Below are 19518 nucleotides of genomic sequence, written 5' to 3'. Positions count from 1 at the left end.
ACTTTTCCTTGATTTTTTTTTTCTTCCTTTCCTTCCTTCCTCCCTTCTTTCCTTCCTTCCTTCCAGTGGTAGAACTGAGAATTGAATCCAGGAATGCTCTACTACTTAGCTACATCCTTATTTTGAGGCAGGATCTCACTAAATTGCCTAAGCTGGTCACGAGCCTTCTGCCTCAGCTTCTTAAGTCCAGTTGCTGGGATCACAGGTGTGCTCCAGGACTAGAGTCAGATTCTTGTTTGGGAGTTGTCCAGGATCCTCCTCAATCTCTATTTCTTATGTTAATCTGTAAAGGAAATTTAAGATTTCTTATGTTAATCTGAGGAAAACAGATTTGGAAGCATAGTAGTTGAGCGGAAAATAATTGTAAAATTCCTCAGAACTACTCATTTGACTATATCTCACATATACTGATATTTTCTTTTAGTTTTAGATTTTATAATTTTCACATTTTTATTCAGATGAGCTTACTTTGACGTTCTTATTATATTAGTTTCTACAGATAGGGCTTTTTTTGTTTGTTCGGTTTTGTGGTTTTTTGGAGGGCACTGGGGATTAAACCCAGGACCTGACATTTGTTAGCACAGGCTTTACCATTGAGCTACACCCTTAACCCTTCATATAAGGAATTTTAAGCTTTCTTTTTCTTTCTTTTCTTTTTTTTTCCAATTAGAGTTCTAGTTATACTCCTTTATACTCAAGGGTACTCAACCACTGAGCCATATCCCCAGCCCTATTTTGTATTTTATTTAGAGACAGGGTCTCACTGAGTTGCGTAGGGCCTCACTAAGTTGCTGAGGCTGGCTTTGATCCTCCTGTCTGAGCCTCCAGAGCTGCTAGGATTGCAGGCATATGCTGCCATACCTGGCGACTTTAGAATTTTTTGACACATCTTTTGGGCTTTTATTTTATATTTGATTTTTATACATGCTCCAAATATATTTGAGAAGAATTTGCTTTCTATCTTTGGTTGTGGAGATACACGTATATATACACTTATATGAGTAGGCTTTCTACGATATTATTCAAATGGTCTACGTACTTTTTTACTTGATATATCCATTTTTAAAATTAGGGCTTTATAGTCATACATAGTAGTTGGGTTCATCCTGACAGACTCAGACGTGCTTGGAATTTGATTTTAGTTCATGATCCCTCCCTTTTATCTTTACCTTTTTTTTCCAACTTTCCTCTCCTATTCTCCTTTCTCTACTAGACTTTCTTTAACTCAACTATTTATTTATATTCAATTAGTTCTTCCTACCTATGCATAAAGGTGAAGTTCCTTGTGGTATTTTTATGTATGCAGATAACATAATTTTTTAAGAATTCATTTTGCATTGTCCCCCATACCTATTTCTCTCTCTGCCTCTCCGTCTCTTCTTCCTATATTACTGATCTTCCCTTTGTTACCCAATCCCTCCATCTGCCTTTCCTCTATTTTACTCTAGCTTCGGCATATGAGAGAAAACATTAGACCTTTGAGTTTCTGAATTTGGCTTATTTCACTTAGCATGATATTCTCCATTTACTGGCAAATGCCATATTTTGCTCTTTTTTATGGCTGAGTGGAAATCTGTTGTATGTATATAACCAATTTCTTAATCCATTCATTTATTGATGGGCATCTGAGTTGATTCTATATTCAGCTATTGTGAATTGTGCTGCTGTAAACATTGAGATACTTGTATCACTATAGTATGCTGATTGTAGATCTTTGGGGAAAATACCAAGGAGTAGGATAACTGGATTATATGCTAGTTTCATCCCTAGTTTTTTGAGGAATTTCCATACTGCTTTCCAAAGTGGTTGTACCAATAGTCTACAGCCTCACAAGTGTGCCTTTCCCCCCCATGACCTCAACAGCATTTATTGTTGTTTGTGTTCTTGATAATTGCCATTCTGATTGGAATGAGATGAAATCTTAGTGTAGTTTTGTTTGCATTTCCCTGATTGCTAGAAATATTGAGCATTTTTTTCCTATATTTTTGTTGGTCATTTGTGTTTCTTCTTTTGAGAAGTTTCTGTTTAGTTTTTTTGCCCATTTATTGATTGGGTTGTTTCTTTTTAGTGTTTAAGTTTTTTGAGTTCTTTGCATATTCTGGATATTAACCCCCTATCTGGATATTAACCCCCATTCTGTAGGCTGATATATCCTCCTCATAATTATATTAATTGTATTTTGCTACATATATATATATATATATATATATATATATATATATATGTATATATACATACATATATATATAAAATATTACAGCAGTTGTCTTTCATATCAGGTAGAAGGGAAAAAAAGTTACAAACTACAAAATACACTTATACTGTCCTTTTACTTTTACCCATGTAATTACCTTTACTAGTGCTCTTGATTCCTTTGTGCAGGTTATTGTCAGGTAAGGATGCAGCAGAGGAAAGCTGCTCAACTCATGACTGCTGGGAATCAGAGAGCCTGAGAAGCTAGGGACAAAATATAATCCCCAAGGGCACTTCCCCAGTTACCTGTTTCCTCTAGCCACACCCATTTGTCTACAGTTACCATCTAGTAATCCATTGAATAGATTAATCCCTTGATTAGATCACAGCTCATATCTAATCACTTTATCTCTGCATTCTTGCATTACCTCATGAGCTTTTTGAGGACATCTCATATCTGAACCATAATACTCAGGAACTTTTCTGTTGACTTTTTTCCCCAGAATGTAGACCATATTTTTTTCTTTGTTTGTGTTAAAATTTTTTGGTTAAAACTAGTCAGTTTCAATAACAGTGTAGCAACTCTTACAATCATCTCTCCTTCCCAGTCCCAAGCCTTGATATTCTTTATGTTTTAGTGATTTCCTGATTCTTTGAAGTTTGTATTCTTCATTATATGTGACTACCAAAGCCAGTGCTCATTTAACTTAGTGGTTCCCAAGCTGGGCATTGCCCTTACTTGTCATTGAAATCTAGTCATTTTGTTTGAATGAATGTTCCTTAGATTGTTAAATTTTGGCTAATTTTCACTGCTAGTCCCAGCTATGTCCCTGACTTTACTTTCTAATTGCACAGAGCCTCAAGGTGAAACAGGTGAGAGCTTAGGGCCTTCTCAGGTCTTTTAGAGCATGTATAGTTCTACTCATATACATGGCCTTTTGGATTCCCAGAAGCATCCAAAACTTTGATTAGACATCTCATACCCCAGTTTTTCCTTTGAGATTTTTGTTGAGCTTATTGTCTGCTGCAACTGTTATAAATTATCCCTCTTCAGGCAGCTCTGATGATAAATGATTCCTGCTGATTGTTTTTGACAAATGTGTTCAGGGGAAATTTAAGATTGTAGTGAGTGAACTGAGTTGGGTCAATGAAGACAAGCCTTGCCACATCAGTTTTTCTGGGAAACTGCCATATAGAGCAGAAAATGACATTTCTATGAGAATGAAGATTTAAGAGTTCTTAACTTATTCACACCTTTCTATTGTCTTTAATGCTGCTAGTTTTCACTGTGGTTCTAGGCTGTTGGTTTTTAAGACTATCACAGAAATAGGGAGAAGGGTTTGAGAATAGGACATGTGTAAAATTCCACAAAGCTTCCTGTTATGGAGACTCAAACATTTTCTTAAGTAAATACTTCTGGATTGCTACAAGCATTTGGTTAAATTTCAGAATTCTAAAAAAGTTAATGTGACAGTTTTCGTCCTTGTGCATGCATTGCTTTTATGGAGGAGAGGATTTTTTAAAAGTTCACCATTTCTGATGAAATCCAAATCTTTTCTATATCTACAGAAAAATGTTGCTGGACTTTTATTAATTAGGAATTGCATTAAGTAGTTGGAGAATGACCTTGATTTCTTTTGTCAGCATTGTGTAGTTTTCAGCATACAAGTCATCTTGTGTTTTGTTTTTTTAAACCTTAGTCTCTTTTCTCTCTCTCTGGTAAATTTCTTGATTTTCTACATCATGTCGTGTGCAGATATGGATAGCCTTCTTTCTGATTTGTTTCCTTTTCTTGACTTACTGCAAGAGTAGAACTCCTATCACTGTATTGAATAAGAGTGGTGAATGGGGACATCCTTACCTCATTAATTTTTCTTCCCCCACATCCTCATTCTTGATCTTTGAATGAAAGCATTCAGTTTTTCACCATTAAGTACGTTAGTTTTAAGTTTTTAGTTTTTTATAGATGCTTTTTTTGGTCAGATTCAGAAGATCCTTTGTTTGAGAGTTTTCATTTATTTATTTATTTTTGATGGTGGGAATTTGAACCCAGTGCCCCATGCAAACCAGGCAAGCACTTTTACTGCTGAGCCACATCCCCAGCCCCTGTTTGAGAATTTTAATCTTCATTTTTGATAAAAATGCTTTGCTACATATATTGATATGATTGTATAATTTTTTCTTTAACCTATTAATATGATAGATCAGCATTGATTTTGAACATCAAATCAACCTTACATCCCTGAAATACCCCACTTGATTGTGGTATATAAATGTAAGTTCTTTTTACATATAAATATATTGCAAACATTTTGTTAAAGAGTTCTTGCTTCTGTATCTGAGGGATTTTGTTCTGTAGTTTTCTTATGGTGCTTTATCTGCTTTTGATATTAAGGTAATAGCTAGCTTCATAAAATGAATTGGGAAGTAATCCCTCCTCTTGTGTTTTCTGGATGAGATTGTGTAGAATTGTTAATTTTTTTTTTTTTTTTTTTTAACACTTTGTATAATTCTCAAGTGACACTAGCTTGGCCTAGAGATTTCTTTGGGGGAAGTTTTAAGATTTTGAGTTCAGTTTCCTTAGTAGTTTTCGGGTTATCCAGATAATTATTTCATATTAGTTGAGTTATGATAGTTTGTGTTTTATAAGAAATTGGTTTATTTTGTCTCATTTGTCAAATTTGTATGTATAAATTCTCCTATGCTTTTGGTAAGTATAGATAATTGTGATATTTCTATTTCATTCCATGGGAAGTTTGTTTCTTTTGACATTTCCCCCCACCCCTTCTCTCCTTTTTTAGTCATTCTTGCTAGAGGTGTGTTAACTTTATTGATTTTTTTTTTTTTTTAAGAAAACAGTTCTTTTTACATTACTTTCTGTTTTATTATTTTCAAATTTTGTTGTTATCCTTTATTGTTTTCTTTCTTCTGCTTGATATGGGTTTATTTTGGTGTTCTATTCTAGGTTTATAAGATAGAGCTTGGTTTATTTATTTGAGAATTTTACCCTGTACATTGTTTTTGTCTTTCTTTCCTTTTTCTTTTTGTTTGTGTAGACGGTCTCACTATCTTGTCCAGGCTAGACTTGAAACTGAGATCCTTCTGCCTCAGCCTCCCAAGTAGCTTAGATTACTGATGTACACCACCATGCCCAGCTGAGTTATAAACTGTTTATAGCTCTTAGAGCTATAAATTTTTCTCTCATTACTGCTTTAGCTGTGGTGCAATTTTTGATATGCTATATTTTTATTTTTATTCAATGTAGTGTGTTTTGTTTTGTTTTGTTTCGTTTTTCATTTTTCCTTAGATTACAGTTTAACCATTCAACCTTTATATATATTTAAGTGCTTTGGGGGTATTACCAATAAAGTTGCTGTGTATATTCTTGTATATCATTTTGTATGCATGTGCTTTTATTTTTCTTGTGTAATTTCCTGAGAGCACAGTATCATAAATTCCTTTTAATTAAAAAAAAATTACCAAACTGTTTTCCCAGTGATTGTTAATAATTAATTTTAATTATGATTGATAAAAGCTGACTTGCAATGACAGGCTTTTTTTTTTTTTTTTTTTCCCCCCTAAATGGTCTGTCATAAATAATTTGAGAAACACTGGTCTGGAGTTGCCTTGGAGGGGTTAGATTTAGGTAGCTACAGGGACTGTCCTTACATTTTATAAGATAAAACATAGTAAAGTCGAATGTAGGTAAAGTGTAGGTTTGAAAGAAGGAAGAATTCTTGATTTTAATTATTCTATTAATGGAATATGAGATGAGGTCATGAGCTGAGTAGAGGAAGGCAGCAGTAATAGATTGACAGGAGGAAGAGATATGAATTTATATTGGAATGAGGGCACAAATTTATTAGAGAATTTTGTTATTGATAGTTTTGACATCTTGTTTAAATTTTATTATTATAAATTAAAAGACCAGTTTTTGATTTTTTCCAGTAGTTCAGTTGCTTAGATATAGAAAGATAAAACTAATATAATTAGGTTTAATTAATACTAGGTTTTTTCCCTGTCCAGTGTGACATAGGAATGGAGGATTCAGGGGTCTTTGCAGTGGAGTGGTTGTAGTGCTCTTTGAGGAAATAAATGAAGGAGAGTTGTATTGTGAAAAGGTAGTACATCAATAGATTGTAGGATGAATTGGATGGAGGGAAAGGAAATGATTATCAAACAGTGGGATTATGAAAATATGGTCTTCAGAAGTAGTGTGATTTACATGATCTACAATATAAGGGGAAAATGACTGAAGTTGCAGAAGTAAGAGAACAAAGACCAAAAAGTTAGATTGGTTTTCTGTGTTTAGGTTAAAATCACATGACAGGCATAATGATAAATTAAATAGAGGAAGATGGTAAATCAAAGTCATCTGATAAATGAATAATATCAGGGAGTAATATGAAGGGGAGATGGTTAACATAGTAACAAGGATAATGGGTGGCAAAGTCTGATTCCAGGTCTTCAGAGGAACTAAAGTGGGGCTCAGTTAAAGGAGGAAGGAGTGTCATGACAATGAGGACACCTCCATTTCTGAGTCCTGAAGTGTAGTAGGGTTATAGCAAGTCACCACTTAATAGAACTCTAGGGAGAAGTATTTTGGAAATAACAGTTTTCAGTTAGAATAAGATACATTTGGAGAAATTGAAGATATTGATCAGTATGGCAGTAGTGTCCCATTGAAGATGGGTGACCTAAAAGGTTTAGACTTTGCTCAAACTAAACATGGGTAGTCATGGTAGGACTAATGTGATTAGTCATGGTAGTTTCTTGGATGAGGGTGGCAAGTGAGTTAAGAGTTCAAAACTTAGCCCAAAGGTAAGAAAGGTCAAAGTGAAAAACCAACCCAGTGATTTTTTTTTTTTTTTTCAGGAGCTGAGTGGTTTCTGTTGTACTGGAAGTAGAAAGCATGTGTATTTAAATTGTGTGTGTCTTGCTCCTTTTTCATGAACTTAAACTTTTTCATGCCTAGTAATTCTTATTTCTGTACTTGTCTTCTGTGACATGCCCATTTATTCTTCTGAAGGCCTGGAACTTCATGGGTTTCCAGGCTGAACACTGGAGCTTCTTGTCTACTTCCTCCTTTCAGGTTCTTTAAACATTGTTAATTTTCAATGACAGGTGTCTTAATTTTTTTCATGTTTTCTCTCATTCTCTGTTTGGTAAGGGTGAAAGAATTTTAGCACGTGTTTTGTTCATTGTCATAATACTACCAAGATAAATTTTAGAAAGGAAACATTTATATCATTACAAATTTCCAACAATAGGGAATATAATAAAGTGTAGTATGTCCATATAACAGGACATCATGTAGGTGTTCAAATTTTATTTTGCAGGAACATGGGTACTAAGAAACTGCTCTCGGTAAATTTTTATTGGTGCCCTTTAATTTTAAAAATGTGTTTTATGACATTTATAGGTTGTTAATAAAATGTAAAAATTTAAGTTTGATTAGATTTTGAGTGATTTTTATTTGTAAAGTCTCTATTTTTCATATTTTTGTAATGAATATGTTAACTTTTATAATGAAAAGGAGGAAATAAGTGATTTAGAAATAAAGTCAACTAATAATAGATGGTGTAATATATGAACCTTGAATATTTATTAATAGAGAATTCTCCTTATTAAAAAATCAATTAGATATGTAAGTGTACATTTGTTTGTGTGTCTTACAGAAAATGGTAACTCTTTGGTTTAGATAAAAAAAAAATTCCTTTGATGTCAGGTGGCAACCTGTGCGTCTGGCTTTTAAAAAATAATTTACATTATGAACCAAAACTTCAGGTGTAAAGACTGATTAAAAGCCAGGCATGATGGTGCACATCTGTAGACCCAATTATTTTGGAGGATGAGACCCTTTCTCAAAATAAAAAACATCAAGAACTTTGTATACAATTCAGTGGTAGAGTACTTCTAGCATGTGCGAGGCCTTGAGTTCAATCCTCAGTACTACAAAGAAAAAAAAATTTAAATCTCACAGTATTAACTTGAAGTATAGGTAGAAAATAATTTTGTTCAAAAAAAAAAATATTGTGGTTTGAAATTATAATTGACTTATAATCATTTGTATTATTTATTGAAACTTGTATATTATACAGCATAACAATTTTGGTTGTATGATGTATAGTGTATATTCACTTTAACTATTTAGAAATTTAGCTTTTTATTTTGTTTATTCAGCAAAAATAATTTACATTATGTGTAAATTATTATGTGTGTAATTTCATACTAAGTACAATTCTTGGTATTTGGGATATGTTAGTGAACAAATCAAGATAGGTAGTCTGGTAGAACTGGCAATCTGCTAGTCTAATTCTAGTAGGATTCCTTGTAGAGAGAAAAAAAACTCCATGTTCTTAGTTTGGTGTTTTTTGTTTTTTCTTGTGGTGCTAGTGGTGGGACCTGGGGCCTCAGCATGGTGAGCAAGTGCTCTATCACTGAGTCATATCCTCAACCCCATGTAAAACTTCAGTATTAAGAAAGCCTTATAAATCAGGAGAAAAAGCAATCTTAGGTACTGACCTACTTTTGTTTTATTAGATTGAGGAACTTCAGCAGGCTCTAACAGTAAAACAAAATGAAGAACAAGACAGACAGAGGAGAATAAGTAATACCCGCAAAATGATAGAGGATTTGCAAAATGAATTAAAGACCACAGAAAACTGTGAGAATCTTCAGCCTCAGATTGATGCCATTACAAATGATCTGAGACGAGTTCAAGATGAAAAGGCATTATGTGAAGGCGAGATAATTGATAAACGGAGAGAGAGGGAAACTCTAGAGAAAGAGAAAAAGAGTAAGTTTCTTAAAATGGGGATTCATCTCTGACAATGGCCTTTCTTCTTCCCTGATACTCATTTCTTTAAACTGTTCAAGTTTCCTTGCTGAGCAAACTTAGTTCAGTTCTTCCAACTTGTACCCTATTACCTATATTTGTCTTATATGTGATTTGCCTCTGGTTGATCATTATTTTATGTCCAATTACAACAATAGAATTAATTTTCTAAAAATGCTTAACTTTATTTTCTTTACTGAGTAACTTAATATTACTCAGATCAAATTTAAGCTCTTTATCCTACAATTTATAACCATTAGCTTTGGTCGTTCAAACCTGTCCAGTTTCATCTTTGCTTTTCTTTCCTGTAGATCATGTGGATAAATTGGTAGCATTATTTGGATGGAGATCTTATTCTTTCTGTTCACTGTATATGACTAATACCAGTGGTGGGAAATAAAAAACACTTTTATGCTTTTAAAAGTTCTAGATGTGTATAGTTAAAAAGAACTAAAAGAAAAGGGTGATGCAACCCCTTTCCTACCTCCAGACCCACTCTCAAGAGTAAGCACTTTTAACTCTTGCAGTTTTTTGTAATAGACATCTTCATATATTCACCATATTCTTATCTCATTATCACTTGATTAATCAATTTTAGACATCATTTTTTGATAGTTATTTTGTAGATTTTAGCTCATAATACATCCCTAATTATTGTAATTTCTCAGATTATCTTTTTTGGGGGTTGGATACTCGGGTTGAACTCCGAGGCCCTCGACCACTGAGCCACACCCCCAGCTTTATTTTGTATTTTATTTAGAAACAGGGTCTCACTGAGTTGCTTGGCGCCTCGCCATTGCTGATGCTGACTTTGAACTTATGATTGTCCTGCCTGCCAAACAGCTGGGATTATAGGCATATACCACTGCGCCTGGCAATATGCCTGTTTCTGTGGCATTCAACAGTTGTCCATATTGTTTACATACACATTTTGTGATCTAAAATACTAGCTCCTGTCCTTGCTTCTCACATTCAAAATTCTCTCATCTATACTCCCATTTTTATATTTTCAAAGTTTGAAACATCTATTTTATTGAGAACCATAATTAAGTTTTATGTGTTCTATGGGTTAATTCTGGAAGTTTATAATACCAAGTATTGTTTAGTACAATAGTAAAACTTGTTCATAGCCATGCCAAGTAGTATATGATGGCTAAATTTCCTTTAATTCATAACTTTTTATAAGTTTTTAATTTACCTTTATGAATTTTCTTTCTTTCTTTTTTTATTTGGTACTGGATAGTAAACACAGGGGCACTTATTACAGTGCTATGATCTCCAGCCCTTCCTTTTGGGGTTGGGTGGGTGGGTACCAGGGATTGAACTCAGGGACACTCTACCACTGAACTACATCCCCAGCCCTATTTTGTATTTTATTTAGAGACATGGTCTCACTGACTTGTATTTGTAGAGCCTCACTTTTTGCTGAGGCTGTCTTTGAACTCGCATTCCTCCTGCTTCAGCCTCCCAGACGCTGGGATTACAGGTGTGTGCCACTGTGCCCAGCCTATTCTTACTTTTTGTTTTATTTTGACATAATGTCTTAATAAACTGCTGAGGGTTTCACTAAAATGCTGAGTCTGGCCTCAAATTTGTAATTCTTCTGCCTCAGCCTCCTGAGTCCCTTGGGTAACAGGCATGTGCCACTGTGCCCAGCTAATTTACGTTTTTTTATTTTATTTTATTTTTTTAAACAGAAAACATTTTCTTTAGCATTTCCTTAAGTAAAGGGGAGAGTGCTATCTTTTCTTTCCTTGAATTCTGTAACATTTCATCCTGCTTCCACCTAAACTGGTAATTCTCAAAGCCTCCATCAGTATTTTATCATATGGGATTTCTTTCATACCTTTTCTATGTTGACTAAGCCTATTCCTCTATTTTGTGTGTGTGTGTGTGTGTATCTTTTATGCCCTTACTTTGTTAGAGTACATTTGCAGATAACCTCCTAAGAAGAGATTTGGAAATTAATTCCAGACTCTTTGTATTTCTAAGAATATCTTTTAATTCTTTTTATCTCTTTTTCTTCATTTTGTTGTACGTATGATTATTCTATGTTAAAAATCATTTTTCTCTCAGAAATTATTAATAGATTGTTTCATTAATTAAAATTTTCAGAGAATCTACTTTGTTTTTCAATTTTAGATGTGGATGACCATATTCAACGTTTTGATAATCTTATGAATCAAAAGGAAGATAAGCTGAGACAGAGGTACCGGGACACTTATGATGCTGTTTTGTGGCTAAGAAATAACAGAGACAAATTTAAGCAAAGAGTTTGTGAGCCTATAATGCTTACGGTAAGAAAATTATTCATCTCAGTGACATCTTGTAGTTTTATTATTGTAATCATTGTGCATTTTTTGTTAATTTTTTAAAGAATTTTTAGTCCTGTTAACATACTGTTTTTTCTGTTACCAGGCTTCTGGCATCTTTGGTATTGGGCTAAATCCATAAATGAACTTTATAAAAGGCCCCTTGATCTATAACAGTAACAAGTATTACAAAACCTGCAAACTTTTTTCTAGTAAGAGGTGTAAACTAGAAGCTTACAGGCCAAGAATCCTGTATAAACTTAGCTTGGTTAGGCTGGTTATTACATTATAGCTTGTTTTAGATTTAAACCTGCTGAAGAATTGGAAAACTACTGTAAATAAAAACATTAATGAGGAACATGTGACAAGATGAGCAAGAAATTGGCTGTTATTTAAAAGGACATTCTGGGGATTTTGAGAATAAAGCAAGTAGTTTATTGACATATTGTAGCCTTTATTGATTATTGTGGGTCATTAAGAACAGGTAAAGCTATATTTAGTAAATATGTAATAAGTTGTGGCTATGAATTTAATAGAATAATTTCTGAACTGTAAAATGATCAGTCTTATGTAAAAAAATGAGAAAGTGACAAACTATATTCTTTGATAATGACATTTTAGTCATTGACATATAAGCTCAAAACTTATCCCACAATGACTTAAGGATTATTTTGCTAGATAATTTATTTTAAAAAGAATTCACTGTAGGTTTTTTCAGGATTCATGAAAAGTTTGTTTTTTTTTTTCTATAACATATTTGCGTTATACTTTATTAAAAATCTTTTCATACATATATTTCAATCTTTTATAGTAAAAAAATTAATATAGATGATATATTCTCTTCTTGCTCAAGTACGTATTATTAAAATGTTTTTCCAGATCAAGAAGAGAATTTCTATTTTCAATGTAGACATTGTTTTGATTTATCTGATTAGGTTGGAAGGAAAATATGAGAAAAATATTGTCACCCACTGATATCTTATAATGCAAATATAATTGTCAACTGATTTTTATTAAAATGTTGACTTCAAAATAATATTTCAGAACTTAATTAGATTTCTCATTCTCTTGTCATTTGATTTTCTAATCACATCATATTACTAGTTGGCATATACTTATATTTTAAACTATATTTGAATATTTAAAGTTTTTTCTTCCTTTATAGAGTAACCCTTCTCCTTTCATAACATAACACCTCCCTCCATTGAATGTCCCCATACATACTTATTTAAGTCTTCAAGGCCTGCTTGAAATGCTTCTACCTTGATAGGCAAGATAGCAATATACAGACTTAGTCATGTACCTCACCAATTAGCAATCTATTTACATAATTTATTTCTAATAATTCCAATGTAGATTTACAGAAGTGTAGAAGGGTTCATTTACAGATGAGGCAAAAGATGAAAATTTATGAAGATACTGATGGGTGAAAGTAAATTATTTTTTTATAGTGGAATACTATTGAGCCATTAAAAATACTGCTGTAGGTTTCTAATTAATAACATAAGAGGAAATTTATGGCATGATAATTTTAAAACAAGATATAGAATAGAATGTATAGAAAATTTTAGGGCTGGACTCTTCTTGTGATAGTTTGTTTTCTCTGACATATCTTAATATTTTCCATAAAATTGAAATACACATGGCAGAAATGCCTAGTTAATTAATTTTTAAAGATGTTTGTAAGTTTATGCTATGGTGGTGTAAACCTAGGTTTCCAATAGTTTCATAAAGTTTTACTCTTTGGTTCTTTGTGTTTTATTATCTATCAGTTATTGCCATATATAATTTGAAGTTCTCTTGAAGATTAAGAAGAAAAATATTAAAAGCTTGGGAAAAGAGAAATATTTCAACTCTTAAGTCATAATCTAAGACTCTTTCAAATGTTTTCAATGAGTTGACCAGAAAAAAACTAAAGTTATCTCTTTATAGCATCAAAATTAATATGCATTAGGTACTATTTAAATCTTGGCTTCTGTTTAAGTATGTATTGATTGTTTCTTGGTAACAGACTAGATTTTTTAAAAGACTGTTCTGTACCCAGTCATTTTTTCTTGTCTTTCTTTTCTCAAGTATGAATCTGAGGAAATAAAGATATTCAATATAAATGTGTTCTAATAATCAAGGGGTTCCATGAAGATCAGCTTTTTTCTTTTTGTTTTGTTTAGATCAATATGAAAGACAATAAAAATGCCAAATATATTGAAAATCATATTCCATCAAATGACTTGAGAGCCTTTGTGTTTGAAAGTCAAGAAGATATGGAGGTTTTCCTTAGAGAGGTAAGTACTAACCAGTGTAGCACATGTAACATTTGTCTTTCAGTGCTACAATATTTAATTATAGAGCAAAAAGTAGTAGCTACTTTTTTTTGCTAGGAGTTTGTGTAAAATTACTAAGTTTTGCTAATTTCTTTCCCTTTTTTGTCATTATAAGTGATAAGTTTGACTTTTTGTTTTATTGATTTGTTTTTTGTGGTACTGAGGATCAAACCCAGGATCTTACACATGCTAGGCAAATGCTCTACCACACTTGAGTTATACCCCTATCCCAATAAATTTGTTTTTTAAAAGGCAAACAGCACATAATTTCACCTGTAACATATTTTGAAATTAGTTTGAAAAATAATTCTGTCAGATTCAAAGAGAAACATGATGATGGGCCTTAGGTTTTGGTCATCCATTTTTGAGCATGTATTTAGATAAAGTCAGTCTTTCTTTGAAGGTGAAATCAATATTTTTATATTTTATACGCTGTATTATATATTATATAGTTAGGTACATATGATTTTGTTTTACAGCTTATATATTATCAACTATATATTGTTATTATCAGTAAGATTTAATTTCCCTTTTTTATGTACTTTATCTTTTTTAAAAATGCTTGTTAAGCAAATTCTTATCAATAAAAGATACTTTAAAATGTTGTTACATCAAAAAATAAAATAAAGTAAAATGCTCGTAAAGCTTGGTTTAGATTATCTTTTTTGGTCTTGTTTAAACCTTTGTTAATTTAAGTGAGGACAGTACCCTAGATCAGCCCAAGCGGTCCCCTATATCTGTGGTATACAAATGCTTGGAAAGAATCCTTAACTTTCTTTGGCTTTTATCATATTGCCCTACTTCTGGTTCAGTAGTTGGCAGAGAATGAACATAAAGGTAAATGGATTTAAAAATGTGTGTGTGTGTGTGTGTGTGTGTGTGTGTTTATGTTTTATATACATATATAAAATTATAAAATGGCTTCTAAATTATTGAACATCTATGTATGTTAAAACTGTTTCAAGCCTGACTATAGAATTATTGATCTTACATCAGAGTGCACTGAAAGAGCCAGTTATTAGAGTTATATATCTGTAAGACATAATATACTGTAAAGTCATATAATCAGGTTTAATTAGATGACCAACTTAGCTTGCACTGAGTGTCTTGTGTCAAAAGTTTATGTTGCCTGTACACTGAGGATTTGAACTATGTTCTAATACTGTGAGAATACTAGGCATACCCTCTATATCCCCAGCCAGAACTTTTTTTTTTTCTGTTGTGCTTATAACAATTATCTTTCCATAGCTACTTATCAGGTAGGACCAGAACTTTCTCATACATATAATTTTTTGTGAGTATGTTAAATTGTGAAGTTTATCCTGTATAACTTTATCCTGTAATTATATCTACTAGAGTACCATTTCTCATCCCTCTGTAATTTACAAACAGTAGTCACAATTTTTTCCATTTCTCCGTACTATCATGTGCTACCTTCACAAGTTCTACAAAGTCTGGGTCCTGCCTATAATATCAGTTACTGCTTTTCTTTAAGTCACCTGAATATTCGTTATCCAAACAAAGTGTTCTAAAAGAAAGTATATCACTATCAAATTAGAAACCAAATATTTTGTACAACAGTAAGAAAATAAAAACAATGTTAGTAAATTCTAGACCTGTACTGGTGCTTGCTGAAAGCATGTACTATGTTTAAAAAGAGGTAACAGGGAATTAAGGACATGTTGACAACTACAGCTTTCTCGTTGATATAATTAGAAATATTGAAATAGAATTGAAAATAAAATTACTTTCTCACTGTGTTATTCAGTTTTATTTAAAATAACCATTAAAAGAATAGATTTTTCAAAACTTTATGAACTTTATATACTAGCATTAATGATAGATTAACTCACAGCCAGTATTCTTTCATTTTACTTCCACTCCTTTATTGATTTTTAAAATAATTTTTATTTTGATGATTTTAGACTTACAGAAAAGCTATAAGAGTAGTAGATGGAATTTTTGTATTCCCGTTTTCCAGATTGACTATTTATATTTTGCCCTGTTTGTTTTATTGTTTCTCCATTGCAAAGTACAGTCAGTTGTGTTACAATACAAGATATACATTTTTTAAAATCACGGTGTTAGCTGGGTTCAGTGGCATATACCTGTAATCCCAATGGCTTGGGTGCCTGAGGCAGGAGGATTGCAGGTTTGAAACCAGCCTCAACAGTTTAGTAAGGCTCTAAGCCACCTAGTGAAACCTGTCTAAAAAGTCACTTTGCTGTGCAGAATGTGCAGTAAAATCCCACAGGGCTTATGGAAGGGAAAGGGTTAGGATACAGTTTTCAAATTTTTTTATGATGGATTTAAAAAAATGAACCTAGTAAAAATGGTAGCACAGTTTTACATGTTAAATTATTAATATACAAATAACAGAAGTAGGATGCTTCGTTTTGAAAAAGACCTGAGCCTTAGAACTGTGCAACTTGTGAGTTAATATTGACTAAAACAATTTTAAACTGGTTATCTGAAATTGGATGAAAAGTTGTAACTGCAAATATAGGTGGGTGTGGCTTAAAACACATGTTGAACTGAGGTGGCTTGTTGATGTTTGAAGGGGTGTGAATGTGTGTGTTCAGTTATGCAATACAAGATATACGACACTTGGTTCAGTGGGATGCAGTTTTCTGCATTCACTTGCAGATAACCTTTTGTTTCTTTCTGTATGAAATTGCATGTAAGTAAATGTGAATTTCATATAGTACTCAAATTGTCTCCTAATATATCAGTTGCTTAGAACAAATTTGTTACACATTAAATTATTAATATACAAATAAAATTGTGTATTTTATACAATAAGTATAGCAAAACTGATTATTTTTCCTTTTAATTATTTTTCCTTATAATTTTTTTTTTGAGATAATAAATATCTTGTCTCTCATGAAACTGCCTAGTAGGTTTAAGTTCCATTAATAAGGGACTGGAGATTGTTTAGCATGCACAAGGCCCTATGTAAGATTTCCCCCAAACCACAAAAATGATAATAATAGCAGTAATTTGTTTTTAAAAGAACTATTTATGAGTCTAACTCAATCTTTCCTTCAAAGTTTACTAGCTGGCATTCTACTAAAAGAGCTTTTTCTCCATTTATTTATATTTATTTATTTACTATATTGGTATAGACCCAGAGAATTTTATGAATTATCAATTACTGTCTTTTTGTGGGGGTGAGGGTACCAGGGATTGAACTCAGGGGCTCTCAACCACTGAGCCACATCCCCAGCCCTATTTTGCATTTTATTTAGAGACAGGGTCTCACTGAATTGCTTATTTAGCACCTTGCTTTTGCTGAAGCTGGCTTTTGAACTCGAAATTCACCTCTCTCAGCCTCCTGAGCCACTGGGATTACAGGCATGCTCCACTGTGCATGGCCATTACTATATCATTTTAATGCTCAAATTGTCCCAGATTTGGCCAGTGAAAACTTAGATTGACTCCTGTGTCCTATGGATATGTTGTCATCATATTTTCAGCATTTCTTATTTTATTGCCTTATTGAATGGCTCATCTTGAACATATCCTGCATAACTATTCCTTTTCCCAAAGACCCTAGTTGCTTTTAGAAACCAAGACCTAGGAACTAGTTATTTTCATTGTTGCTGGTGTCTCATTGCTTCTAAGTCCTTGCATGCAAACCTGCATATCTACTTATTTCTTTATTTGTCTAGAAAGCTAAATGTACCTTGAGTTCACACTGCTGTTTTCATTTGGCAATGTTGCATTAGTGGGTACTCTCTAATTTTTTTTAATATTTATTATTTCTTTCTGTATTAATGAAAAGCATAGCACCCCATATGTATTTACTCATTTTTCAAACTTAGAATGCTCTGAAAGTAGTTTCAGAATTGCTAATCTGTGCTATTATGAAATATTCTCTGTTCTACTGTCCCACCATGCCTCTCACACATCTTTCAGCATCTTTTGTTAAATATATATTTTAATGTATAAAAGTAAACATTGTTTTTGATTATTGAAAATGGATTTCTGAAATTCATTTTATAATTGTTTATTGCTAGTACACAGACATAAAATTGGTTTTTTATATTAACCTTGTATCCTGTGACACTGTTACATTCACTTACTGAATTCTAATAGTTGCTTTATAAATTGTATCTACTGAGATGATCATATGGCTTTTGTACTTACTCTAATAATATGATAGATTGGATTGGTAGAGTGTTGTGTTATTCTGACATTCCTGGAATTAACTCTGCATGGTCATGTAACCCTATATTGCTGAATTCTGTCTATGAAAAATATTTTTGCATTTGTATTTATGAGTGATAATAATTTATAGTCTTTTTGTCAGGTTTTGCAGTGAGAGTATGGCATAAAAATGATTTTGCAAGCGTGTTTCCTCTTTTTTCTGCCAAGTTTTGGTGTTGACTGTTTTATGGCATTTATCAGTGAAGATATCTGAATCTGGAGCTATCTATTTTAATTAAGATGTTCATGTTTCTGGCATAAACTGTTACATAACGTTATCTTTTTAATATTGCCAGGATCTTTTACCAATAAGCCTGTCAGTGAATTTTTCATTTTAGATACTTCATATTTTAGTTCTAGAATTTCTATTTAATTTTTTTTTATTTCTTTGTCTGCTAAAGGTCTCTGTTCATTCATTATGATGATAGTTTTCTTACATCATACCTGCTTTAAAGTTTTTACCTGCATCAAGAATACAGATAATAGTAATGCTGGTGAGGATGTGGGCATGGGGAGAACATTTATACACTGTTGATAGCATTGTAAATAAGTATAACTGCTATGGAAATTAGTATGGAGGTTCCTTAAAAGTCTAGGAATGGTACCACCATATTACCCAGCTCTACCACCTTCTTGGTATTCAAATGGATTAAAGTCAGCGTGATACAGCAATAAATGCATACCCGTGTTTATAACGGCACAATTCATGATGGCCACAACATGGAATCAACCTAAGCGTCCATCAATAAACAAATAAAGAAAATACTCATAGTGGACTTTGCTATCAAGAATGAAATTATGTCATTTGTAGGAAAATGGGCAGAACTCGAGATCATTATGTTAAGCAAAATAAGCCAGACTCAGAAAGTCAAGGGCCATATGTTTTCTCTCATGTAGATTAGAAGACCAGGGGTTGTGTAGTGGGGAATGAAATTGGCCAAGTTATGTTGTGTGCAAGTGTGAGTATAAAACAGTGAAAAACCCATTATTAATGTACAATTGTAAAGCATCAATAAGAACAAATAAAAAAAGAAAAAACATAATATGAATAATTTTGAAAGTTGTTTAGATTTATATTATGGCCCAGAATATGAATAATTTTGGTAAGCCTGTGTACTTCATATATGCATTTTGATATTTTTAGAATTACACGCGCGCACACACACACACATTCCTATACAGATATATAACCATAAGCACATATTCAAATGTTAGTAATTAAAATCTTCCATAAACTTACTGATAGTTTTCCAGTTTTCCATTTGCTTAATCAACTACTGAGAGAAGTATGTGAAAATCTCCTCTGATGATTTGAACTTTATCTGTGTCGCTTTTAGTTAAGTCACTCTTTGGATGCATTTTGAAGCTATGTTATTAGGTACATGCACATTTAGTGAGAAAACTATAACATTTCCCTCTCATAACATTTCTTCATTTAAGTCTCCTTTGTCTGGTATTTGTAAAACTATATTCGCTTCCATTTTTTAGCATTTATATGATATAATTTTGTCTGTTCTTCTCTTTACCATCTATCATAGCCTACATTACCAATTGTAATTTTTTATCTTTCTCCTTTTCTGCGTATACTGAATCAAAATAGAATTTGATTTTTTTATAATTTACTAAATAAAAATCATTGTCCAAT

The 19518-nt window shown here is 32.4% G+C and overlaps 1 protein-coding gene across 4 annotated transcripts in view; it reads left to right on the top strand.

The window, feature by feature from the left end:
* Smc5 (structural maintenance of chromosomes 5) overlaps positions 1-19518 on the top strand; it is a 103993-nt gene that overhangs the window by 48831 nt on the left and 35644 nt on the right. For all 4 annotated transcript variants that reach the window (XM_046459413.1, XM_046459411.1, XM_046459412.2 and 1 more), the window contains exons 9-11: positions 8737-8992; positions 11174-11328; positions 13512-13625. In XM_046459413.1, the coding sequence (XP_046315369.1) occupies positions 8737-8992; positions 11174-11328; positions 13512-13625 (525 nt within the window). The remainder of the gene's footprint in view (positions 1-8736; positions 8993-11173; positions 11329-13511; positions 13626-19518) is intronic.

The sequence above is a fragment of the Marmota monax genome, unplaced genomic scaffold, assembly GCF_021218885.2.
Source record: "Marmota monax isolate L192 unplaced genomic scaffold, Marmota_monax_Labrador192_F-V1.1 WCK01_AAM20220418_F8-fsc00059, whole genome shotgun sequence".
In the NCBI taxonomy this organism is placed as follows: domain Eukaryota; kingdom Metazoa; phylum Chordata; class Mammalia; order Rodentia; family Sciuridae; genus Marmota; species Marmota monax.
The sequence above is the reverse complement of the archived record's forward strand: the minus strand, read 5'-3'. Positions and strand labels throughout refer to the sequence as shown.